Source organism: Mycteria americana, chromosome 6 (genome assembly GCF_035582795.1).
Source record: "Mycteria americana isolate JAX WOST 10 ecotype Jacksonville Zoo and Gardens chromosome 6, USCA_MyAme_1.0, whole genome shotgun sequence".
Classification (NCBI taxonomy): Eukaryota; Metazoa; Chordata; class Aves; order Ciconiiformes; family Ciconiidae; genus Mycteria; species Mycteria americana.
Window position 1 is genome coordinate 51,021,353 of NC_134370.1, and position 27,156 is coordinate 51,048,508.

General features: G+C 39.4%; 2 protein-coding genes across 2 annotated transcripts in view; one reads left to right on the plus strand and one right to left on the minus strand.

Moving 5' to 3' along the window:
- USP3 (ubiquitin specific peptidase 3) overlaps positions 1–25,084 on the minus strand; it is a 97,926-nt gene extending 72,842 nt beyond the window's left edge. The window contains exon 1 of the mRNA XM_075505780.1: positions 25,030–25,084. The gene's annotated coding sequence lies outside the window, so the exon portion shown is untranslated. The remainder of the gene's footprint in view (positions 1–25,029) is intronic.
- On the plus strand, positions 1,697–26,672 carry CA12 (carbonic anhydrase 12). Its single transcript, XM_075506622.1, has 10 exons — positions 1,697–1,787; positions 5,039–5,059; positions 11,733–11,912; positions 14,442–14,584; positions 15,487–15,582; positions 17,302–17,365; positions 17,828–17,985; positions 19,119–19,245; positions 25,492–25,576; positions 26,588–26,672. Exons 1-10 carry the CDS (start codon positions 1,697–1,699, stop codon positions 26,670–26,672), a joined length of 1,050 nt encoding a protein of 349 aa, XP_075362737.1.
- The last annotated feature ends 484 nt before the right edge of the window (positions 26,673–27,156 follow it).

Consider the following 27,156-nt stretch of genomic DNA (forward strand, 5'->3'; position numbering starts at 1 on the left):
AATTTTCAAGAACACTGGCAGAAAAGAGGAAGGAAGGAGATATGAAAACACAGTTTGGCAGATAGCTCAGTCCACACCCTCCTACACAACAGGGTCTTATTGTAGAGGAGGTAATTTTCAACTGTAATTGATACCAGCCTTAGCAGCTTGTCAGACAGGTTGCCAGTTATGTGAAGGCTGATGACAAAGTTTCTTCTACAGAAACCTACAAAATTTTATTTCCAAACTTCTGACAGGTTAGAGAAGGTCCTGCATGCAGCCGCAACTGTGTGCTGATAGCCCACATGCTTCAACATACTCAGCATGCCCCTCTGTACTAACATGTAGACAGTGTCCCTCTTTTTTGGACAATGGCACTTAAAAAGCCATGTTAAAAACATTTTCAGTATAGCTCACGCCCTCTCCCTCTCCTGGGTGAACCAAACAAGCAAAATTACAATCTAGGTTTACAAAATACTAAGGAGAAGTATGAGAGAGGAACTGTACTCAACAACAGCTGCTTTCTAAAAGGCTACAAGACATTAATTACTTGCTGCTGCTCTCTGCAGCCTGCCTCTGCCTAGCTTGGGCACATAGGGCTACAGATGAACAGTAGCAATAGACCAGAATCATGCTCTACAGCAGGTCCCTACCTGGGATCAAGACAGAAGTGAGCCATGCTCCAGTCAGCTTTCCTTTCCCTTTATCAGCCTCATAAATGATGGTAGGAAAAAATAAGCAAGTCTAATAACATTGAGCAATTAAGCAGCAGTTGATAAATAAAGATGCTGAAAATAAAGTTTGACCAATCAAAATTAATACATGCTACAAAGCTGTTACTGAGACGTAGTAAGCGGTTAATAACAATTATAAATAATTATGTACTTAATTAAAACATAGCCTCTCCAATCCCACCTTCCGCTCCTCAGCTATCCATGGTGCACTCAGTTTAAGAGGTTATTCCTCAGTCACCTTCAGGAGAGGACATTAATTTATACCCTGTGCTCCTCTTTACCCCTCTCCATACATGTCCTGAACATAACATTGGACTCTGAGGCTGTTTCTTCATGAATTTTCACTCCTCCCTGTTTCATGTGTTCTCCTGGTTCCAAGAGCTTTCAGCTTAAAAAAAAAATCTCTTCCTGACAAGCTGGACAGTTTTCGTGGCAAGTGTCCATGGCCCTGCTGAGTTATTAAGAGTCCTGCACACAGCCTCACTTCTCTTCCCCTCCCTCCAGTCCTCACAGTGGCCCATTATGCTAAATCACACTGATCCAAAAATGGGAGTTGAAGGAGACACTCTGAAATAGGCTAGAAAAACTCTACTGTGGTATGGCCTATAAGAGTACAGTATTTTTAAGCATTTGTGTCTCTGCTAAATAATTTCTGAAGTTCCACATTTAAATTCCCTAAGTGCTGGAGTCTTCCCTGTGAGGAGCTCACTAAAACTGAGGTAATGAAGGATATGATCAGTTTTCTTAGGGTGCTGTGACCTAGAGGCAGGTCTGATTACATCATTTGTTTTGGGTTGAGTCTCAGGAGCTTTATAAAAAGCAGTCCTAAAAGCAAGGAGAGAGACAAGGGGAGAGAAGGGCAATAACTGATTAGCAGAAGCTCTGTATGTGCATTCTGCTATTTGCCACATATCTACAAGGGAGTTTCTTCAGAGTGCAGAGAAACCCGTGAACTGTCGGAATATTATAAGTCTTTCCTTGAGATGTCAGCCAAGAGCTTCAGTATAGTCACAGTCGCTGCTGTGCTTATTTTCTTCCTAAAGATACAACTCTCAATGCAAGCGCCGTTGAATGGTAAAGTCTTTCAGCTTTCTATTTTATTGTCACTTGTAACTTAGGGCAGCTAATGTATGCAGAAAACTAGCATCTTTTAAGTATTACTATTTCAATACCATGCTCAAAGTTGTATATTGTTGCAGTCTGCAGTTGTTTGGTGTTAGTATCTTTATTTAGATTTCTCAGAATAGGTATTCTGATATATACAGGGAAAAGAAATTTGTCCTCTGATTTAGTTTGCGTTACAGACTTCTTGCATGCTCAGTATGCCTTGCTTTGTGATCTTTTTGTTTCTCATAGAATGAAGCAGAGACTGGCCCTTCTCAGAGTTAGTGGAAGCATCACACCTTTCCCACCTTTCCCTCTGCCCTGTTTATTTTTAAACCAGAGGAAAAGAATGCAATCCCTGTGAAGCACCCTATATACTAGACCTCATTCTCTTATATTTAAACAGGACCAGTTTCAGGCGGTCAGCGCTCCTCACTCTCTTTTTAGGCATTAATGTTCATCTATTCAAGCTGATTATAATCAATTTTCATCCATTCAAGCTAATTATAATCTACCTAGTGTTGAGGATATGAGGGTTATGAGGATATGAGGGATATAGGATATGAGGGAGAATCATTGCAAAGGGTTGTGTGAGAGGATTTACTCAGCATGCATATTCATGGCATGAAAATCCTGAAGGCTCAAGCGTAATCCAGAGCAGTCAGCTTCATACAGAGCTCTGCCAAGACAAGCATTTTACCAGGTTTGTCATGTGAGCTACATAAGGGGTAGAATTCAAACTTTTAAGGTTACCTTCTTATTTTGGGCATATATCCTCTGAAAAATGGCTGTATTCTCTAGCAGAATCTCCCACCGGAACGACAGAGGTTCCTGGAGCTTGGTCCTTTCCAGAATAACAGAATAAAGCTTGGTGCTTCTGAGGTGCTTTCTCTGACAAGACAGAAGGTTTGGAAGTGAAAGGATGTGTCGAAAAGATATGTCTTATGATACATCCTGAAGGGAATGCTGGAGAATTCCTATCTTAGAATTAGACACCCTGCACCAAGAAATGGCAAGAGCTACAGCACCTGCCTGTCTCTGACATCTTCCCAAGTCAGAGACACAACTAACATAGATTATCACAACTAAAACCATTCCCACTTTCCCAGCTCCCAAGTGACACTGGAAATGTATTAATTCCCTGGATGAGTGAAACACATGTACACTGGCTCTAGGAACCTCCTCTGCCATGCATGGGCATGTAACTGTGTTAGTCATCAGCGCTCACCCCAACATGAACAAAGAGGCAGGAGAGTGCTCATAGGTATGGAGGTGTTGGTAGTTCCCTTCTAGATGTGAATCAGACACTCTACTGACTCTCCTCCAATTTTGGGAGACTGTGTGACAGTCTGCCTCATCCTCACTTCATTATCAAGCAGAGTAAGGGTAACAGCAACCTTGCTCACAGTCTGAGGATGGCAGCAAAGCACTTTTGCCACTCTGCATGTTCATTCAGACAAAATCAAGAAGATTCTGCCATCTGGTCATCTATTCATCTCCTGATCTAAGTTAGATGAAATAAGCGTTAAACGTGCCTCAGCCCTACCTACCCTAGTTGCTATTATTGTGCTCATCAGTGAAGTGTAATGGTAGTGAATTGCAGATCATCAAAATACTCACAGGCTAAGGAAAATTTCACTTGGCAAAAGACTTTAAGCTTTCATTTATTTTTGTTTCAATTGGCATAAACGCCCAAAACATTTAAAATCTTTGAAATTGACTCTTTTAAGGTTCTAGATTATAAAAATCATAGTTTTGACACTTCTTACACATTTTAATGGACAGTAAGAGCACAAGCAGAGAGTAGGTATGGTAGTTAAGCCAATATTCTTCAAACCCTGCTCAGATGAAGATGTGGCAATTTCTAAAACCCGTTGACAGTCAGTTGCTATCTTCATACAAGTTTTACCTACAGAACGTGCTGAACAGAGGACACAAGCACCCCCAAAAAAACTCAGTAAGAGATAATCCCTTGTAGAGAGAAGGGGAGAGGAGAATGAGGTTTCTCATCTTGAAATTGAAGACAGTGCATGAATTCTTCTACACGAGGAACCTTGGGACTTCAGCCAGCATGATTACACAGACCTCATTTTGAAAATTCCAGTGTAAAAGAACAAGGCACACTGGTCCTAATGAACTGGAAGCAGAGCGCTTAGTGTTCCCAGCACATATCAATGCAAAAGAGCTAAGTGCAGCTGTTTTGCACATCCCTAGAAATCAACCCCAAACATTTCACAAGACATTCTTTGGAGAAGAGCTGTATCTGTGACCATGCTTCAGAGTACAAGAAATGCAGCCAAGAATCATGTACTGAGCAGACATGTGCACGTAAGGATAAGTATTTGCCTGCATGCATGCACACGCACACAGACACACTGAGTGTTTGCAAGACTTGTAATTCAGGACTGTTTTCTAAGCAGAAATAAAATTAAATTTGCGGAGAGTAAAGATCTGCATTAGCCTGATAACCAAAACTGTTCAGGTCTGTCAGGACAAGCACCTGTAATTACACAGCAAGCTGAATGACTCTAAGTAGGTTTCAGGACAAAAAAAAAAAAAATTTAAAAGAGCATTTAATAAGTCAAGACATTTCCAAAGACATGCAGACACACTGTCCCAGGTTCAGTTCCTTAAGCAATGGATGAATATTGATCATTTTAACACTCACTCAACCCCCCAGGATTCTCTGAGTTAGATGGGTTCATGTATCACACTCCCTTTTTTCAAAGTCCTATCTGTTTCAGTTGGCAAATCCCAGAGCCGCTGTACAGAAATGACTGTCCATCATTTCTCAATGTAGCAACTGGCAATCCAGTGATGTTTTTCAAACTCCTCAATTAGGCATGAGGGGGTTCATTATAGCTACACCCCATTTATATTCCTTAGTTTCCTAACCAGAAAAAAATCAGGGATGTACCTATATACAGAGTCTGTGGCTATTCCACAAAAAAAAAAAAAAAGGACAACTGACAAAAGTTTCGCTCCAGGATTTAAGTGACCACAAGAAAATCAAGCCCTATGGGCAGGATCACAGGGATAATTATAGTTATAATTTCGGTGAGAAGGGTTCATAATCTTTGAAAGCATCTGTATCTTGCTCAACATTTGGGGCTAGTAAGACAGATAAGAGTATTGCAAAATTCAGTACATGGGTTTAAGTGGCAATTTGTTTCTTTACAATTTCAAATATTCACGGTAGTATTTCCTTTGTCTTTAAACAGGGTCAAAATGGTCTTATATTGGTAAGTACCGATTCATTTATACGTACTAAGTTGTGGCTTTGTTCTGTATTTTAAGGACAACATGCCAAATATATTCTCGTGAGAACCTACTGGGTTCACTATCTTTACCCAGGTTTGGATCTGGCCCATCGTCTTGAAATCTGTTATTCATCCATCAGGTTTTGTGTCTGGGTAATTGAGAGTCAGCTATTGGGTTCTAAATTGCCTTGCAGAATGACAGGAACTTCAACAGACTAAGATTGGCCCTACGGCTGCAGAGGTTCCCCAAAGCCCTCTGTTTCCCCACCAGTCACAGACCAGCAGCACATTTCAGCTGACTTCTGCAAAGAGCATACCTCTCCCTACCCACATGGGTCTTAATTTTTAAGTAGAGTCAGAGTTCAGCTAGTCACCTGTATCACGTTACTGGAGACTCAGCTCCCTGAAAATCCCAGCACTGACAAGGTAGAATAAATATTCAGGAAAGTAATGTTATTTTGTACACTAGTCCTTTAAGTCAGCTACTAACCCAGAAAGATCTGATGGCTGCTCAGGAAGAAGAATTATCTAGAGATTTTCTTTTAACTGATCAAATCCTCTGGCCAGTTACTTCTTCATTCAGAGTAGTGTTTTATATGCCACATGCTCACAGAGAAGTAAGCAATACTGAGAATCTCAGCAAAAAATGTTTGTTCTTAAGCCTTTGGTGCTGCTCCAAGACAACACAAAGAAACTCTGAGATTGAGCTTGCCGCTAATAACTACTCCCTTTGGCTGTGCTCCAGCTTACCTGACTCACTTCACATAAGCAAAAGGAAAACTGTCAGCTGCATGTCTATAGATATTAATCTAACTGCCAGTATGAGTATATATACTTCACATTCTCACTACGAAAAAAAGGTTTGACACAGTTTGAATAACAAAAGCCTGGCTTTTCCACCTTGACAGCAGCCATCAGATGAACCTAACCCTGCTGGGTAGTAAGGAAAGCAAGACTTCTTTTACTATCATCAAAGTAGAAGTTTTGCCCTCCTTCCCAGGGTAATGCTTGTCTAAATTAGTTACTTCTCCCTTTCTGGGAATTTGGGTACCAGTTTTTATTTCAGACTATGTTATTCTCAGTGCCCAACTTCATCAATTCCTGTTAAGCATTTCCATACTGCAGCCTGATTTCTAACATGTACTGGAAGATAGAGGGACAGTTCACAAAACAGATTCTTATTTTTTTCCTTCAACTACTGATTTTCAAATATATCTAGAAAAACATATAAAAGCAACTTCAAAAAATTAAAGTGGCAACTGAACTTATACAGAATAGTTCTTTTCATATACCTGGAAAAAAGCAGAGGTAGAACATTGGTCTGCACAGAGAAAAACAGTAATTAGAGAGACTGCAGTCAGCCAGAAAAGAGCCTCTCTGTACTCTCCTGCTGATCCTGGTTCCCTATGGCAGCCTACACCTTCCACCATTTACCTTTATCCCTGCAACACTTTGCAATGCCTCCCACTAAAATTAAGTCAACAGGAAGGAAGTCAAGCCATTATAATCACAGTGCAGCCTGATGTCAAGATGAGGGCCAAGGTACAAGATTAGGGATGGAGGAGAAATATGGGTGCTGATTGTCAATGAGAGTTCTATTTGTTCAGTATGACAATATGTAAAACAATGTTGATATAGCACTAGCAGCTCTGGGCATGGTGGCAAAGCAAGATGACACTGTATGTAAGCAGGCCTTATCTTTTCAGTGCAAGCTTTCCAAAGAAATGAGCATTTGGCTTGACTACAATGGAAACTACTGCATTAGATACAATAAATATAAAGACTAAACCTCTCCTCTATTTGCCTCTTCCTTAGCCAAACTGCAGTGATGCTATTTGTTCTTGCTGATTTCACTACTCTTGCATATAGACCAAGAAAAAGTGCCTGGAAGAAACAGCACAGGCCAGGGAGCTGGGGCATGAGCCCTCAGTCCCCTCTGACACAGGCTTGCTTTGTGTCCTCTGATGGGCTGCTTCACCTTCTGTAAAATGGACAAAGTAGATGAAATGTATAAGGAAAAAGTGTTTTCAGTTAAAGAACTGAAAGAATTGTTCCGATGACCCATAGCTCAGGACAGCACGTGCATGCAGCTTTCGGCAATGTTGCTGTGTGGCTGGAAGGTGCAGGCCTGAAGTCCTCTGCCCCAGAAAAGAACTGGTAGAATTGGAGAGCTGGGCTTCAATTCTTTGGATTCTGGCTTTCTGCTTCTGTAATGTAAGAGGGCTGGAATGAAATCAAAGAACAACAATCACTCCTTGAGAGTGGACAAGCAGCTACAATGGAGAAAACTAGCTTTACAGCCAAGTTTAATAGTGCCAATGGAATTATTAACATGCTTTAGCATGTGAGGTGTGTATTAATGTGCTTTAGCCTGTAACTTCACACTACAACGTAGATACAAGAACTGTTGTTAACAGACATCAGGCTAATTGAACTTGCAAACTCCTCAGTTTTACTGTTGCCAAATACTCTACATCAATTCAGTGAGGTGCTGAGAACCTGTGCTAAGACCGCTCTGCTTCCCCTTAGGAAATGCCATCTTCAGTGAACACACTAGAACACGCCCCAGATTTCTCATACAGCACTTGAATGGAGTAGCAGGGACAGCTACAGCCCTTAGCAGTTCCTCTATCTCACAAGCTTCCCTCTGGACACGTATGTGGAAGATATACACATATTGGATATGTGTACACAGAATGGTGTGACTGAGCTCTGCCTGTGCTCTGAGCAAAATGGAAACCATGCAGTCATGTTACTGTGGCAGGGAGCCTGGACTCTCAGCCTTCACCACTAACTCAGCCCTGGGCTAACAGCAGCTATACAGCTTCCAGCTGGCTGAAAACAGGGCAGAGTGCTCTGCCTGGCTGCAAAAATACCACAGACATTCCCTGTGTTACTGACCCAATGCATTTTACTACATTATTTTACTTCAGATCAAGAGAACTTGGGATACCTTGTGAGAAGCTTGAGCAACATGAATATTAATTGGTCATCAGAGCAAAGGTCTGTTAGTAACACTGGTGTCTCACATGCCTCTTTTCTTCTTTTTTTAAGTCAGCCAATGTACACATCCTGGGAGGAGACACCACTGTTGTTCCTAAAGGAACATCTGTCCTGCATCACCCAGCAGCGCTAGGGCTGCGGGGCTGTCTGAAGGCTTAGGCATGGAAAGCTAAAAGCTGTCAAAGGAGATGTAATGATGGATGCATGCAGTCATGATGCTGAGGGTATTTTGCTTAGCTCGCTGGGCAGCTGGGCAGCAAGATTATCCAAAGAATTATTACTACTTTATTTACAGACATCTTTTATAAAATAGCCATGAGGACACAGCCAGGCTCGGGGTTATTTACAGCATGGTAGGGGAACATGGTCCTGGAAACTCATGTAAAAGAAAGCAGCCCGCAAGCTGGATTTGAGCAACCAGAGTTTGCACTCCCTACAGCAGGGAGTGTTCATGGCTGCATTGGGAGCAATGGTAGCAGGAGGGGTCCTACTTCCACCCATACCAACAGCTCTGTACCTCAATTTGCTCACTCCAACAGCTGAATAGTAGTGTTTGGTGGGTAGGACAAGCCCACGGCACAATTACTGCTCTACTGACACAGTCCTGACAGGATCCTCATAGCAGCAAACATCATCTGAAATACCTGGGTCTTTCCCTTTGTCACAAATGTTGTCACAAAAGGAAGATATTAACTACTAAGATATTTTTGCAATACTTCTTATGTTAACACCTTTTGGGATTTGTAGTACAGGCCAGTCTTAATACACCCACATGCTATTCTTCATTCAGTAGTGATCAGACAGAGTCTTTTGTAAACACAAAGTGATTTCCACTGAATTTATCTGAATGTGCTGGCACAGAAAAAGGAAAATCTGGTTCACAATCAATCATTCATTTTCAACAGAGCTAGCTGAGAAATGCCTTCCAGCTGTGTGGTTTATCTACCATGGAAATCTCAATTTCACATATGCAAACCCAAGACGTAGTGCACCCAGCTCTTTGAGACAGGAGTTTTGAGGCACTGAAATTAGGAAGACTACGTGGCAGAATTTCTAGAAAAACTGGTTTTGTACCAAAAAAAGGGGGTTTGTTTGGTTTGTTTGTTTTTTTTTAATTGAGCAGGAGTGAGAAACAAGCAAAAACTGCTGTAGCTTAGAGGCCTGTGAGTGGAGTTGCAGATTTATGTCAAGGAAAGGATAACTGTTAGTAAAGATCAAGGTACATAAAGGCTGGAATAACTACAGCATTTTATAGAAAAGACAAAAGTTTCCCATCCGAACTGCTGATGTTGGTGTAGAAGTTCCCATACTCTGTTGCCAGCTCTTAAGGGCATTCAATTCATCCAAACATAGTACTGAAAAAGTGAGTGGTACTTCATGACATGGTTTCCACTGGCTGGGACTAAACTTCTATTTTATGCATCAATTAAAAAGTACCTATTTAATTATCAAGTCTCCAAACCTATGATATGTAATATATTAAAGTCTTCTTGCAAACTCACTATCTTATCACAGAAACCCCAAACCTTTTAAAATTACTGAAGTGTTTTTACAATAAAGGCTTCTCACCAATTTTTCTGACACTGGTGTAGTCTTAGCTCCCTGGAAAGTGTTAAATTTCAGTGTCATTGTCTTGGACATCAAGTTTCAACCTCAAGAAACTATCATTTCCTGGTATATCCTGATATATATTTTCCTGGGAAATATTCTTGAGTATGTATATCCCATGGTATGGAATTTATGCTCTTCTGGATGGATCTGTTATTTGCCAAAAAATACGTAGAAGATAGTATACAGTATTCTATAATGTCAGCATAACATTTATTAGCTTTTTAAAAGAACTTCAATAACTTTAAGATAGTACCATGAAGATCTAAGAGGAAAGAAATTAATTTGATTGGCAGCGAACTGGAGTCAAAGATGTAATTTACAGCAACATCAGGCCTATTTAAACTGAAAAACACTGACTTGAGTCTGAGTATCCACACTGCAAACAATGTCATGTGCTAACCTATATCTTGAATAATCTTAAAGAGCTTTAACAGGGAAGTAAGTCTGTCTTTGAGCACCAGAATTGAAATTGCCAATTCTGTCACATGCACTATGTTTAAGTCAGATTCACCTCCACTATCCATATCCTTGGAAACTGTCTTTCACATGAAAAAATGAGCCTCTAATAATATCCTCCTGACTATTAATTTTCCTTCAGAAAAGATCTGAACTTGCTTTGCCACTGATGACCCGATCTAACATTAGATTCTGGCATTCACAATTCATGGAAGATGTTAACATACCAGAGAGACTTCAAAGAAGCCACAAGGAATATTATAGGTTTGGAAAAGAAACCTTCTAACAAAGGCTCAAGGAACTCAATCTATATAGTTTAAGAGAAGTGAGAAACTACTTCCTCTATGTTATAAGTACTTCAATGAGGAACAAAAGTATGCTAACAGGAGGCTCTTCACATTCTAAGCAAAGGATTAAAAGCAATCACTGTCTAAAAGAAGTCAAAGCTAGACAAACTCACAGCGAAAAGCAAGCTGCCAAGGAGAGTAATTATCCATTGGGCACTAATGAAGTATCTTTTACATGCAATGCTTCAAGGAAGAGTGGATGTTTTTTCCCTTCTGAAGGATATGGACTCATTGAAATAGAAATTAATCCAGGGAGGTCCAATGGCCTGTGTTATACAGATCAGGCTGGGTGATCCCAAAAGACCTTCCTGCATTAGAAAGAATCACGATGAATCTTCAGAGTCAAGGAGAAACACAAGTTGCAAGTACCTCTTTTGGTATTTAAATCCAAATGGTCTCAGCTTACAGCTTGTGAACAGCTGCTAGCTATTAATGTGTAATTAAATCAAAGGCACAATTAAAAATCTCTTGATATTATCTATTCTTTGTAGAGCCTACCTAGGGCAAAAGACTGGGATGAAGAAAAATTTCACCAGTTTGAGCAAGTTATTGCAGGTCAAATTATCATAACACCTTCCATTCTTGTAAGTTAGCTTTTCACTGTGGGCTATGCAATATTGCTAGATAGAGCCAGACAGCTTGTACGATAAGGAAAAGTTTATAAGGGTCTGGCTTTCTGTGTACTGAAAAGTATGGAAACTTTCCTCTGTCAACATGAAGTCACTTCTTTCAGCAATTCTCTTCAGAAGGCTGGAATAGCTGCATTACTGTGCATATGCCTGTTACTTCCATAGGGAAAAGTAATTAATGTCAGTAAATAATCCAAATATTATCACAGATCCAAACTCTACTTGTCACACTTGTGGGCTCTGAAGAGAGACAATACCATCACGAGAGGGTCAGAGGCACTGTGGCTGGCTGCGGTGCTGCTGCCTGCAGACCCAACCTGGTGAGCTACCAGGCCTGCAGTTCCCCAAGAGTTTAACAGCAACAGCAGTTGAGATTGTCAAAAAATCGAGGGGCTAAAGTGTCTCTATGTGAGATTTTTGTTGGCATTTGGCCCTTTTCTATCTAATGGCACACTGGAAAGATGGAATTAAGTTAAAAAACAAAAAAAGTCTTAAAAATTCAGAAAAGGCTCCTTTTCCCAATTTTGGGTAAAGGCTGAAACAGGGGAATTTTTATATTAATTGCATAGTTAAGGCTTGACAAATATGTCTCTTTGTTAATTTACACAGGTCCTGATGGAGAGAAGGCCTGGCCAAAGAAATACCCATTTTGTGGAGGAGTATTCCAATCGCCAATAGATTTCCACAAAGATATTCTCCAGTATGATTCTAATCTCTTGCCTTTAGAATTCATAGGCTATAATGTGCCCTCCACTGACCAGTTTACATTGACCAATAATGGTCATTCAGGTAAGGAAGTCTCAATGACAGCAAGGGATTGTGGAGGAAAGAGTTGCTGGAGCTTGTGATTTTTTTATTTCATGGGTGAACTACTTTGATTATCGGATGACATTAAGCTGTGATGATGAAGCCTTCACATCAGCATACCTACATCTAGAGAACAGGCTAGGGAAACTTTGGAACGTACTAAGTAAAAATGGATTCACAGTAGGCCGAATTGACTGTAGTTTTTAAATAAACTCTAGGCATGTCAGAATTAATTCCTGAGCTTTTCTTATTAATTTGGTTGGAGTGCTCCGAAACAGAAACAGACTTTGTGATTCCGTTAAAAAGAGATAAACTGATAAAATATGGGTGCAATGGGTCTCTGACATTCCAGTCTAATCAAAGCAGCTCAGCTGAATTGGGGGGGGAAGCTAGGAGCACCATTCTGTTCCTTTGACTTGTGATACAAACCTCTTTAATGTAAAACAAGTCAGAAAGATTAAAAGACAGAAAAATAATTAGAAATAGCATACAAACATGCCCTCAACTGTAGTACTAAATCAAAGTGTCAGTACGGTAGGTAAAAGCAGAGAAGATGCAGTCTCATAAAGGTCTACTATATTGACACAATATACAATACCAGTAAGCTAGTCCCACCATTTTTGTTCCTTCTTGAAACATTTGAAGACAGAAATAAGAACAGTTATAAGGCCCTCCTTCTTTGTATCCTCCTCTATTGCATAAGCATCAAAAGAACCTGTGTTATAAAATGGTCTCTGCCTCTGCTCTTCTCTGGCATGCTTGGTTAAAAGATGCCCGACAGGCAAACATCTCTTTTTTTATCCCTCACTCTTTCAGTGGGGTAAACCTGCTCTGTAGAACATCATAAGCCCATTCTTCAGTAAGGGCCAACCAACCTCTTAGGGCATGGTTCCTGGTTTTCCTCTTCATCAATTTCTGCATCAAAACCAGGCTGCTTTAGACTAGGAATGGCTGGAACACCCTTTCCTTGTGAACCTTCTTTTCCTAAGAGCCTTTCTTGGTCCTGAGTGAAAGATTGTACTGTCACAGTTGAATGTATTAGGCTGATGTAAGTGACAGGCAATAGGCAGAGAAGGAAACATTGTCATTGTGGACTTTAACTGTGCCAGAGAGCAGGTGTAGACAAAAGAACAACACTGAGAGCCTGTCCCTCACATAACAGTCACACAGGTAAAAGCAAATTCCTTGTAGAGCCTACATCACTAACATTGTCAGATCTTGCCCCTAAAACAAGAAGTTCAACTACTTCCTAATGAAAGCCAAGACAAAAATATATCCCCCCCTCAGTAAAAAAGGGAATTCACTTCTAAGGTCAGTGCCCTCCTAGAAAGCAGGGGACATGCAAACCACTTTAACAACCTTACTCAGATACAAACCTTAATTGCTCTGAGTAATGACAAATTACCCTATGTTAGAGTAATCATTACACCATCTGCTGCTATCTTCTCTTATGGCTAGAGAGGAAATCAGTAGGATGCTTAGTATTGTGGTATCAGTCATTCCTACATATAATTAATGTGCTTCAACCGGCCAGCTAATCCAGATACAATTACCTACTTCAGCTAGACTGAAAACAGTAGAGCTCAAAAAAAGCTTTTTAGCACTAGCATAAAAATACACAGGTTGGCGGCTGTTCCATCATTAAGGTTTTGAGCCTTTTTCCCCTGCAAAACATGTCTGGAACACTCCAGAAACAAACTGTATTCACAGTGGAAAACAATAAAGATAAATAGCAAAGAAATAAATCTGTTCTTTACATAAACCATTGCTTTATGAAGTACCAAACTTCTCAAGTGAACAACTCAGTTTCTGCTGAGTTGAGAATTACAACTGTAATTTCTACACAAAAAAAATAACCAGCCTGTCTTCCATACTGGAGAGCATCAGTGAGCAGAAACGAGGGTAATGCATACAAAGGTCTCCCTCCAGCACGTCAAGAGAGGAAATGCTAGTTCTTAAGGCCTGTGATTATCTTGCTGCTTGACATCAACGCTTTGGGTTTCGGGGGGAGCAGGGAGAGGGGGAAGTTTATTTGGTGTTGCCATACGCTCCTAAAAGAAGATTAAGAGGCAGAGGAGTTAAATATAACAAGAGTTTAAAAATACCACATGAAATATTAATTTATTAAGCCATTTTCAACCATTATAAGGGGATTGAAAGAAGGCACATGAGCCTAAGTTTTGCTTCGACACGTCAATAACTGTCTCTTCAATAAGACAGAGATAATTTTGCATTCTTCAGGGAGAACAAAGATTTCCATTAGCAACAATTCTCACATTTAATTCCTTTAGTTTAAGAAAACGGGTATATTCTAAATTCTCCTGAATTGCCTAGAAAGGCTTAAAGACAACTAAAGTGTTTATCTCCTACCACAGACTGAGATGGATTTGAGTTAAGAATCTGCTTTGTTCATGCTCCATATTTAATATACTTAGACACAGTATTTTTATTTGCCCTGTGCTTGAAAGCTGTGGTATCATTTGCTCCCATCTGGTTTTGGTCCGCTTACAGTGAAAATGTATCTGTCACCTACTATGTACATCAGAAACCTCCCGTTTGAATACACTGCATCTCAACTTCACCTACACTGGGGAAACAGAAACAAGTCAGAAGGCTCAGAGCACACAGTCAGTGGGAAGCATTTTGCAGCAGAGGTAAGACAAGCTCAGATCAGGGAAAGAAACAAAGGAGGCTGGGGAGGTCCCATTGTTTCAAAGTGGGATCTTTATCTTGGGTATATGACTGTAAAAGGCTGCAAGGTTCTAATCCACGTATTTATGATCTGGGTATATACTAAAAAAATGCATCGTGCACCGCAAAAAAGATGGACTCCGATGTACTTTCATGAATATACCACAAGTCACAGAGTTAGATTTAGGTTCTAAACTCAGGGCTGGCACTAGGTCACTTGAGTAATTTCAAGCAAATTGCTAGGTATTTGACACCTTGGTTCTTCTCTGTAAACCAGGTATATCTTTCAGCTGCATGACGTTGCTTCTCTGTCTACCTTTACTCACCTTCTTCTATCCAGTGAAGAACTATTTGTTATCTTTTCTAATCCTAAATTATGGATTTGGGAATAGATTTTGAAAAGCAGTACCAATCGAATATTTACCCCAAAACAATTAAAAGAGAAATCAGTCAGAATAATTTGGTTGCATAACAGCACTTTAGGAATTTGTTTCTTCTCTAGTTACATTTAACACCTGGTTTTGCATTCTAAACATTGGAGAGCCCCAAGAGTGCTAAGGTGTTACTTTTTCAGAAAAATTTACTAGTACTACAGTCAAGATACCTTGAAGCTGACTGATCCTCTCCCCCATCTGCATTAGGGGAGGTGGGGGGGGCAGTAACTCACTACAGCGGGGCTGGGAGTGGGAGTTCCAAGACCTTTTGCTTTTCTCTAAAAAGATCTTACCACTACACCCAGAAATCACTGAAGGATCCCATTGTATTGTCTTAGCTTGAGGTGGCTGCACTGGTCCTTTTTAGCTGTGAAACAGAAACGTGAGCATGCCCTAGATGTTACCATAACATAGTATCTCCTTCTTTGTAGCTGCATATTGTACATTATAACTCTGAGAAATATCCAGATATAACAGCAGCAATGGACAAAGCGGATGGACTGGCGGTTTTGGCTATTCTTCTTGAGGTAGGATGCAGGACCTTTTTTTTTTTGGTTTAGAATATGCTTCAATCATTAAGTCATCAGAGACCTTTAATGTACAAAATTACCTAGATTATTTAATGATACTGTGGCTAAATAAAGGTTCTTCCTTTTCTCTTTCACAAAAACAGGCTAGATTCCAGCAGCACATACATAAACAGAACAAATTTTAAGAAAAGAGGAATTCTGAGTATTTTCCTCATGTTTTTCAGTAAATTAACTTCAGCTATGTTAAATCCATTTTTGCATTCATTTACAAACTAAGGATTGGTAGAGTTTATCAAAAAACAGACAACAGTGAATTTCAAGCTCACTTACTAAAATCTGCCTATTGTAGCATGAAGCAGTTTTAACACAGCAGAGAGGCACAGGCAGACACAACTCTGGCTTTGGCCACTATATGTAATTAGGATTTGACCACAGTCTTCAGGTCGCAAACTTCCCAGACTCTTTGAATTACAGATTACAGTAAACAAGTAAATTCAGTGCCCTTACTAAGATGACAGAAGGACAGCTTTCCAGTTTTTCCCTCTAAAGACCCACATACAAGCAATTAAAGATAATAATGATCTGAAAGAAAAATTTTTAGAAGCTTGTACATATATAATTCTCCTTTTTCTTGAGGATTAAAACTCCTCAATAAGATAACTATAAAGATGATTTTTAAATGTGAGGATTTTCTGCAGCATAAAAAAACCTGAAAACACCCAGGTTTTCACATTTCCATCAAAAAAGTTAAAATGTTCTAGTTAGCAGACAAAGCTCTAATTCTCATTAATATTATCCAAGCTCACTTCCCAGCAGCTCTAAGACTTTGACAATAATTTTGTGCTAAATTTCAGTTCATTTGGAAGTTGCAGCTGTGAAAAGTGTCAGAATATTGTATATTATGCTAGGGAATAATACTGAGATTCTGGTTATTTCTAAGCAATGGTGTTTAAAAATCAAATAAAGGAACAATGGAGACTAGGTCTTTGAAAAACTTTCAGACAGCTGGTAGCTATTACAGTTGATCTAAGGACACCAGTTTACTATGTCTGGTTGTCAGAGGAGTTGCTAAGCACCAACTCTAAAGAATTCATAAAAAAGGCATTGATTATTAGACTGAAAAGCTGCTGGTAGCAGTTGAAAAACATGATCTTGTTTGACAGCTGAGTTATGGCCCTTGCCAGATAGTTAGGTTACAGCCCTTGCCAGCGGCCCTGCGGTACCCAATAGTGTCATTCTTTATCTTCCTGGACTGTGAGGAGCAATAAACTAAAAAATGTTTGTGGGTGGAAAAATGTGGCTTTGACTAGAAACCAGTAGATGATCTGAGAAGCCTGTCAGTTGAGAACTTATGCCTGCAATGTTCTCAGAGGAAACAGTTTCTCTTCATTTGCACAGCATGCTGAACAGGCAAGGGCAATATGGTCTTTCAAGTGCACACAAGAGGTCTACACTGCAGTTGTTAAGATAGCATTATGACAAAGCAGCTCTAATAGCTCTGGAGTGAGTAAGAGCATTATTGGGGTTCTGAGGATATTGTTAATGTTTTGAGTAAAAAGAGTACTTATGCCATTCTAGTGTATGAATATCTGGGCAGTGGAGACACTTGCCTTATGACAGAGGCCATCAAATACTGCTGTCTGCTGTGTGCAGAAGCTAAGACTCATATTCAGACTGTGGTGATTTGCACAGCTGTTAATAGTCTGCTCATTACAGATTGGACCCTTCAACCCATCCTATGAAAAGATCTTCAGGCACTTCCGGAATGTGAAATACAAGGGTGAGTGGCTATAAGCCTGCATTGGATTGAGAATGGCTAAGGGTATCAGATGTCACCCTGAGAGGGATTGAACCAGCTGAAGAAACAGTCCAGAAATCCCAGGCAAACCTGTTACAAACTGTGAAAGACTTACAAATGCAGTGCATTTCTGTGAAGAGTGTATAGCTAGCATGCACCACGTGTTTCTGACTGGGCCTTATTTCTTCCACATTGTGTTTTTTGGTTAGTATGGCCACAGTTTATCTTACAGAATTCTGATTTGGTATCTAAGACAAGATTTGTACATAGGAAACCTAAAAAGCTGTGTTCCTTATTAAACTGGGATCATCTCTGTTAAAATGTATTTTTCTTTTCCTAGTGATATGACTGAAAGCATCCTACTTACTGAAAAGCAAATTCACTTCACTGGTATACTACCTGTGTAGTAATGACGCAGCATTTAACACAAATATCCTATTTTAGATCAGGTGGTCCAAGTCCCTGGTTTCAATATTCGAGAACTGCTTCCTGACAGGCTGGATGAGTATTATCGCTATGAAGGATCCCTGACAACTCCTCCTTGCTACCCTAGCGTTCTCTGGACAGTTTTCCGACACCCCGTTAAAATTTCACAAGAGCAGGCAAGTTTACATATAGCATGTGTTTTCCTGATTGGTGTCTGATGAAGAACAGTAAATGCATATTCTCATGTCCTGGATTTCTCTTACATTCCTGCAGAACTGAAAGATGACCATTGCTAAAATCCTTTAAGTGGGAAGAACAGCATAGAACTGACATAAATCAATATCCTATTCTGTTTGTAGTTAGGTCTGCAATGTTCTCAGAGGAAACAGTTTCTCTTCGTTTGCACAGCATGCTGAACAGGCAAGGGCGTTCTCAGTTGACCAGAATAAATAAAGGATAGACAACTGCATAGCAATTGGTATAGTATCAGCTTAAAAAAATCACAGTCAAGTGAGATTAATTTCTGTTTTCACTATGTACTTACTCCCTTGCTTTGAGTCTTTCCATAAGTCACTTCCAGATCATTTTTGTTCAGGCTTCATGTCTGAACCCTGTTCACTAAGTATTTTAGTGCTACTTTGATCCTGACTGACTTAGGTATGAGGTTGGGTAGATATTAAGTTTCTAACAAGCATGTGATGTGTTATTTGTCAATCTTGAATCCCCTGGCTTTTCTCCAACTTACATTTTTTGTGCTCACTTAATTAACTTTTTTTGTTCTTAGGTGGCCACTTACATCGACTCCCAATCACTATCTTCTGATTCACCTAATTATAAACACAGGGGAAAAATGTTATTATCAAAATCTCTGATCAAATTACTGCATGCTCCTTGTTATGAAAGTCCATTCTTTACTTTGTCCATTCTGCCAGATCATGTCTCTACCAAAATAGAGAGTTCTTTCATAAAGTAGCTTTTAGTACTGCTTAGGAGTTAGACTGTGCTAGGGAGAACATGCTGCAAAAGGCCACCATGTTTCCTCCCACCCATTTTTTCTGGCAGATAATTACTAAGCAGGATTAATTTTATCAGGATGTAAACAAAATACAGGTGTGGGTTTGGAGATGTCACACTGTTTACACATTATTCTGTATTCAGGCTCACAGGCCATGCAAGACTTAAGTAATACTTAATGCATCCTCTTCCCTTTGACTACCCCTTTGATTTCAAACACACACTCTCAAGTGATCATACACTGGCATTGCTTTTTCTGTCTTCTGGGAACTGAACAGGGTGCTTCCCTTTATAGTTACTGACACTGGAAACAGCCATGTACTGCACAGAGAGTGATGACCCAGAACCCCTGGAAATGGTCAATAACTTCCGAAACGTTCAGGAATTTCACGAAAGATTGGTTTTTATCTCCTTCCGTGAAGGTAAGTTGTATGAATGCTTCTATGCAAAGAAACAGTGAACAGTGATTTGTGTAAACATGAAATACTGAAGTGGCAGTCCTGTTGCACAGTACCACTACAAAAATACAGCAATCTCATTTTCCCCGCAGTTCACTTTGTTCCCTTTTCTTCTCTTACTGCATAGTTGCATGGGCAACTGTACGAGAATAAGGTATTCAGAGACTATATAAGAAGGTTTTTTTTCCACAGTGGGTATCCGGCAAGCCCCGCAACCCTTCTGATCAAAGGCAAGGAGATAAAAGAAGGAAGGCATGCTAGGCCTTTCATGCTTAGCAGAAATATTCACTCCAAACACTAAACACCTCTCTACAGCTGAGCTGTTTCAGTCAGCATAAGTGCTTGAGCCTTGTCTCATGAGTGACATTTGCTGGTTCTCAGCAATATCAGGATTGTTTTTCTGCAGACCACACATTTAAAGAGAATCACAACTTTGCCTTTCAGGGAGACTGGTTTTGGGAAATTACATAGAATCAGAAGAGGTCCTTGAAGAATTCAAACTTGACAAATAAAAATAATTCATATTGGAAAATGAAAAAAATTTGCCATTTTACGAGGAAGAACCGATTTAAAAGCTTAATTATGCAGTGTTACACAATGACAATGCATAGGTTTGGGGGCGGGGGGGTGTTTCTACAAAAACCTGCATCTGTGGTGAGAAGCTTAGCTGTGCCCTACAGTAAGGCATTTGAGTATATTGTTTGTGCAAAATGTATTATTCCAATTTCTGTGTTGTCTTGCAAACAAATACTCTTAAGCAGTTGTAAAGCTGGCACATACACTGAAGGCAGATGAATCTAGGCAAGCCACTATACTATTTGAAATTGAGAGTAAAAGATGCTTAAAAGAAAAAGCAGACTTCACAAAAAAAGACTGGCCAAGCAGTAAACTTTCAAATTAATAAAAAGTATTAGCACATCATTTCAACTTTGCCTGCTAGTTTCTTCACTGTTTAGATGAAAGAACGGATAACACAGGAGTTGTCTATATTGGGAAATTTCACACAATAGCCACTGCAGGGAACAGTTCTCCCTGCAGGCATACTGCAGTAGCTGTTCTTGCCATTCCCCTCGGCAGACAGTCCCTTTCATAATATATCTTTTCTAATATAAAGCTATAAAGGAGAAAAGTGAAAATCAGAGATCAGCCAAAAGAAATCCCAGACAAAACATCTCTCTGAAATCAGAGATTATTTAGATTTCTTACCAAAAGTTGGCTGGTCTCTTTGTCAGATTAGCTGCATCAAAACTCCCAACCAGAGCAGTGTGGAGCATCAGCAGCATTTGGCCCTTATTTGAAGCAAATCTGTATCTTTGAGATAAAACCCAAAGACAATTTCAGAAGTCATTCTGTAGCTGGGGACCATTTCAGTTCTCATGGAAACATTTTAAAATCTTTCTAAAGCTTCCCATAAGAGGAACATAATTCTACCACAAACTTTCTTCTGAGTGCCTTCTCTGGAATTATTGCACATAACTTAGTAATTATTTAAATAAGTATGTTGATGCTACTGTCCTTGCTATTTAAGCACACTCTTTCATTGAGTTCTAATGATTTAGATCTTAATTTATCTGTATTTTTACTGGAGTAAAAATTATTTAACAGTTTCAAGCTGACTGACTATATGGCTTGAACCACAAGTCATCACTTCCCATTCTCCAGCTCTGCATTAAATCTCTACATTTCATAATCTCCAGAGCTCCACCAACAAAGGCTACATCTCCTTAACTGCTGCGTCTCCTTTTATTTTATTAACCATTCTATCTGCAGTTAACATAGTGGATCCTCAGGAGAAGCCTTATGGACCAGGTGTATAAAGAAGGGCAGGCTACAGTACTAAAGGCAATACACAGCTTTCAGTGTAGTTCAGGGATCCAAACTACCTCAGGTTCTCATTTCTGTACACTCAGCAGAAAGCTACTGACTAGAAAAACAACTATTTTAACTTGCAGCACAGAAGCAGGGGCAGTGATTTAAGAAGAGATGGGATACTTCCCAATTTTGAGGTGCAGAGGAACAGCATAACACACCCTTTTGTTTAACATATGATTAAGGAGCTGAAGATGTTACACCTGATGAGTAAAGTCATCACTATATGACTTAGTACTTTTTACCGAGCATCTTGAAAGGTGCTCAGGTTCTCAAGGACCCTCCTGTCTGTACACAGCTTCCAGTTTGTAAATAAAGGCCTAGAAAAGTGACTTGCTCCAAAAATAGCTGAGTAGTTTTCATCTCCCATCCTCATTCTGGAAGTTAGGAATGCATTCCTTCCAGATACCTCAAAAAAAGGTCCCCAAGCCTGTTGAGACTACAGTGCAAAGCACTGTAAGCATTCGCACCTTTTCTTTCCAGTCAAGCAGCTGAACCATTTTTCTGCTTTCATTGTCATTTCTCCATTTGTCTCCTTGCTTATTTGCTGCCAAAGGTATCTTATAATCTTTCCCATTACTAGCAGCAGATAGCTAAATATTTAAGTCTAAACTAGTTTAGTTTAGTTATAACTTTCTTCTGTTTAAAGCTACCATTTCTGCTCTTGAGTTACTGCTCAGAGAAGTTACTCTGATCAATCGTCTCTTTTCTCATTTTAATTGGTTTATAGTTTGGAGCCCAGTTTCAAGGTCTAACTAAAACAAAATACTGAGTACCATTGGCTACTAAAATTTTGTGTCTGTCTGCATCAGCTCACATGTTAACAAAAAATAAGTTTTATCGCTTTCTGAAAGATCATGAATACCTTTCTGCTATGCATGATGGAAGGCTCTGCAATCTCTGCTCACGTGCAGTTCTCTACAGTGAACAATAACCTTAATCTTACTGCTTCAGAGTTTGTTTCTATTATGTTGGTAACAAGCGGAAACCTTGTTTCTTGACTGTAATATGACTGCATTAGACAAAAATTATTTATGGGACTATATACAACTCACATACAGGGCGTACGCAAGTCACACTTGGGATTTTGCTGGTTCTGTTCCTTGATTTCTCACTGTATACTATATAAAGCCATAGTCATAATATTCTATTCTATCTTCATGCCTCTTATCAAGTCCCTATGCTGCCACTTGCAGAGTATAATGGTTATAGAACAATGCCTCAATCTAACCTCATTTTAAAATGAGAATTACATTAGTAGTTCCCTTGTTGCTAGATTTTAACCAAAATATATAAGAAAATTACAAGTTTACCAAATCATCAACAATCCTTAGTAGCCCCATGATTAATATACAAACTGGTATTAGTTGCACAAACAATATTTTGAGCAAACTAAAAGATGGCTAAATAGTGAAAAAGGGAAAGAACTAGATTACGTCAGTCCTTTTTCTGCTTTTATGGATTGGCCAACTAGAAATATCCCTCTCCCCATGGCATTCTTATATGACCAGGAAGAGGGTTAAAGCTTTCTTCCCAAACCTCCAATCTTAAACACCTGCTGCCAGCTAGAGAACTAACTGGGGCCAGAATGGCTATTTTAGTAATCCCCTTCAAATCTCTGCTCAAGTCAGATTATGTACAATGATTTTAAACAGCAGAATCAAGATTTGCAATACAGCTGCCAAGTTTCTGAGACTGTTAGGCTTCCTTTGCAGGGTCTTTCTTAAATCCATGCACGAACAATCTACTACAGCAATGCCACTGCAGAAACACTTACTGAGGTAACAGAAGTTCTGGAGTGAGCAGCTACCTTATGTTTAAGACCGGTTCACCGTGGAATCCTAGAGATACAACTTTTACTTTTTCTACCCTCTCAATTCGTCAAGATTCAATACCTGGTGGACTTGGCAAGGGTATGTTGCTGATTGCTAACCGCATCTATGAGCCAGTGATTTTCTGAGTCAGACTGGTCAGTCAGAAATGAGAAATGCAGTTTTCTGTCTGTTTCTTAAGCTGACCTTTCAGCACCTGACTCTGTAAATCACACTCAATACTTAAAAGGTAGAGAGTTACAATCCATGATCCCAGTAACTGAAAATCAGATACTATGCTTTTCATCCAGGAATCTCTAAACACTTCACAGAAATAGCGTAAACATTATTATTTCCATCTATGGGGGAAAATTTGACCCAGATGTGACTTTCTCAAAATTGTTGCTGTGAACCAGTGCCAAACCCAAGAATAACATTTGGTTCTCCCTCTGCTAAGCCACTCTATTTGGCTCCCATACAGATGTGACACCAGCTATAAAAGCATTTTCAATGTATCTTTAAAGTTGGCATGACTCACCAGAGTTGAACTGTATGGGTTATTGCCCATCCTGCTGTTCTCACCCAAAAACTGGTCTCTATGGCTACAAAAGGCATTGCTCAGTGCTACTTTAATAGAAACCCCATTCAGTCTAAGTACATTTAATTACAAAAGCTCATTGACTCCATCAGTGAACCATAGAAAAATGTTCTACCCATTTCAAAAAAGGTATTATCACCCCTGTAATCTCACATTCCACCTACTACAGTCACAAAGGCTCCCTCACAGGTGCAGCCCCTCACCTCAAGGTGGGGTGGGGGGGTGGGGGGGTGGGGTTCCTGTCAAAGCAGTCAAAGCACAATTAAAGTGCACCTGTTTGCTGGCTGCAAATGCCCAGCCTGATGCAGCCAGCTGTACCACAGGTAGTAACAGAGCACAGTTATTAAGAAGAGAATAGGCCACACACAGAATCATGGCTTGGGCCAGGAAACCACAGAAATTTGTGAAAGAAATCCTGTTGTGCACACCCTAGACCCCTACTAAAGCAGGTTTTCAGAGCAACTTTTCTGCCTTTTTCAGTGTCAAGACTGAGGGCTGCAATCTTCACTTGAGCACAGGTGCCACAAGATAGGGCCATTGAGCTGTGTGTTGTATCAAAAATGCAAATGACTGAAGCGTTTGGTCATCCACATTTTGATGCCAATAATTAAAATCTAAATTCATGCTCACTATTAACAAGTACTACATTTTAAAATGTCTCTAATCTTAAAGGATTATTCAGCAAAATTCAAACATGTTTATAATGTATTTTGCCTGTCGGCAATCTGTTCCAATAAAATCAGTCACATACATGCAGCTGAAATTTATTATGATGTTCTAACCTTCCACTGCCCACAAGTTAAATGGGAACTGGTGTTTAGCTTTGATTGTAGCACCATGCTGAAATATTATCTAACTAAATTTTGCAAGAAGGTCTTCTCATCAAGCAGCAATGCCCCCTATCCTTCCTTTTCAAACTACAAGCTCTTTTACTACAATTATCTATTTGGTATTACATTTTGTTGTCCATTTGATGCACCTTTACTATAAAAAAACTCCCCTTTCTTAAAATACAGTTTTTCTTCAACTCCATGGATTACAAGCTTCTTCTATACAGTTGGACTTAAAATTAATAAAGCATCTAATGGGTTACATGGGATAAGGTTAAACTCCAGGTTTTACATTTCTGTTTTCTCAACAGCTGATTTAATAAAAGAAAATATTTAGATGGAATACATGAAACCTGTCAGCTTCACTCTGAAAGGGCACTGATGTTGCTTAGAGAGAAACAGTCATTTGATAAAATATAGAAAACAATGTGTAAATGAATTATGAAAATGCAGTTAAGAAAAGAGTGCTCACCTTCAGGATCTTTGGGAAGGCCAAAATAGATAAAAATACTTTCATTGCCAAAAATATATATGAAGGTCATTATCAAAGAGAATTCTAATGATTCATGCAATTATAATGATCTCATGCAAACATGAGATCACTCAGTTCTTCATACTAATATCCTGAATTCATTCTTACCTTCTGAGATGCCTTTAAGCAATGTTCTCAACAGCAAAGCATATCACTCTTCAGCTGTCCACATTCAATGGTGGTGTTCTGCCTTGAAAAAACAAAAGGCATCAAATTTAACATCCTTAGTTGCCTGGGTTTAGTTCTTCAGTTTTGCTTATGCTCTGTTATCCATTATAGCATTGAAATCCAAAGAGTTTCTGACCTGCTATACCTGTGCCTGCATGTCAGCTTTGCAACTTCAGCAGATGTCTAAATTCACAGCATTGTGAACTGTGGATCCAGTTGTGGGATTAGGACCTTCCAGTATACATCTATGCAAAGTTATCCATTCCATAATTGCAAAGTGGTATGAGCAGGCTGTAGGAAAGTTGCAGATGCAGAATGCAAATGTTATGACAGATTAGAGACTACCTTCTCCTCTCAAGTAAATGAAATTAACTGTTTCGTATGCTTTTCCTCTTTTCCTAGGTTTTGTTGTTTCTCTTGTGATAGGCTGCATTCTAGGAGTTCTCATCATTCTTGCGGTAGCCTTCTGGCTACTGAAGAGGAAAAGGTAAGAAGTCCATCTGTCACATCACAGGAAAAGAAGTCAAACCAAATTTTTCTTCTGACACAAAGAAGTGCTTGTGTGTCCGAAATCTTGCACATTTTTAATAGTGGTAATGTTTGATCTTTTGTAAGATATGATCTCTTCCTACAAGCTTTGATTTATCACTGTAGACATTATTTCTTCTGTATAACATACTCCAAAGTAATTCTATTTTATTGCCAGCAAAATAAGTTTATAAGGCTAAAAGGTCTCTACTTGCTGCGACCTTTGTGCCACAGTGGCCACCATTCTGCCATTGTAGGAATGGTTGTTTTTTGTGAAAAGCAACCATATAAGGTTGTTGTTCCACAAAATAATAATTACTGGAACAGTGCTCATGTAAACCCTTAAAAGATACAAGGACAGGAAATAGGGAATTGTGTGTGAGTACCGGGGAGAACACAAAACCACTTTCCACTCTAGGTACTAACTGCTCCCACAAGCAGTTAGGAAGACACTCCCTTTCCAGACTAAGCAGGACAAGTTGGCTGGGTCAATAACAGACTTATGCAGTTTTTCTGTTTCTCAACTGCCATTTGTTCTTTTTCTTGTTCTTTTTGCTAGCATTGCTGCTCCTAATTGCTTTTCGAATCCTTTCATTTTTTCCTAGAACAGTAAGTGAAATGAGGGGAATGGAGTTTTAGAAAAAACCTCTCCCAAAGGTCACATCATTTAAGGGGAAGAAATCTGTACTGACAAGAGATCATTTAGCCAGACAGGTTGCCACCAAAGCCAAATTTTGGAAAAAAGACTAAGATTACAAACTTTCCTACAGCCTGATCCCTTTGTGATCAGCATTGACTCTGCCACACAGAATGCGTTCTCCTGAAATATTTGTATCAATAAGCTACTGTGACATTTGCTCTGGTACAGAGAAAAATAATCTCATGCATGCATCATGGACCATTTTAAGTAACCAATGGTGCTTTTCCTTCATTGGAATTACAATTATTTAATACATTCATTTTATTTTAGCTGCAAAACGGGAGGTGAAGACAACAGAGGAGTAATCTACAAACCAGCCACATACAAGGAGGAAGAAGACATCTCCAAACTTTGATGCCCTCCTCTCTCACAAATGCCCTCCCCTTTTCATTCTAGCACTGATTTATTTTGCCTTGGTGGAACACATCTCTTGTCCTTGGCTAATGATAAGCCTCAACAGTGTTCTAAAAACATACCAGCAAAAAGTCTTCTGTAGCCCTTGTTCTCTTGTTTTCCAGGGAGATATGACCAATGAATACTCCCCTGAGCTAAATTCCTTACCACATTTTTTTCATGTTCACTGCTTACTGAGTCTGGGTCTTTTAATTGATTTTACAGTTAATCCTAAACTCCAATTTTACAGTTTGTTTAGCACAGATTTTCCCACAGGTATTCAAATCTGAAGACACTCATCAAGTTACAAGCACTCTTCCCTGCTAAATCAAGGTACTGGTTTTAGCATCATGAATATAAACAAGATAAAAGGCAATCTATATTTGAGATCAGAATTTGAACTAGGTTGTTCAGCAGATACAGTTTTTAAAATTACAGCAAATTAT

Bases quoted from the DNA above. Each gene is read 5' to 3' on its own strand.
- CA12 (XM_075506622.1), top strand. From the start codon at position 1,697: ATGTCAGCCAAGAGCTTCAGTATAGTCACAGTCGCTGCTGTGCTTATT. The intron at 14,585-15,486 runs GTAAGACAAGCT...CCTTCTTTGTAG, and splicing joins GGAAGCATTTTGCAGCAGAG to CTGCATATTGTACATTATAA. The intron at 17,986-19,118 runs GCAAGTTTACAT...TTCCCTTTATAG, and splicing joins TTAAAATTTCACAAGAGCAG to TTACTGACACTGGAAACAGC.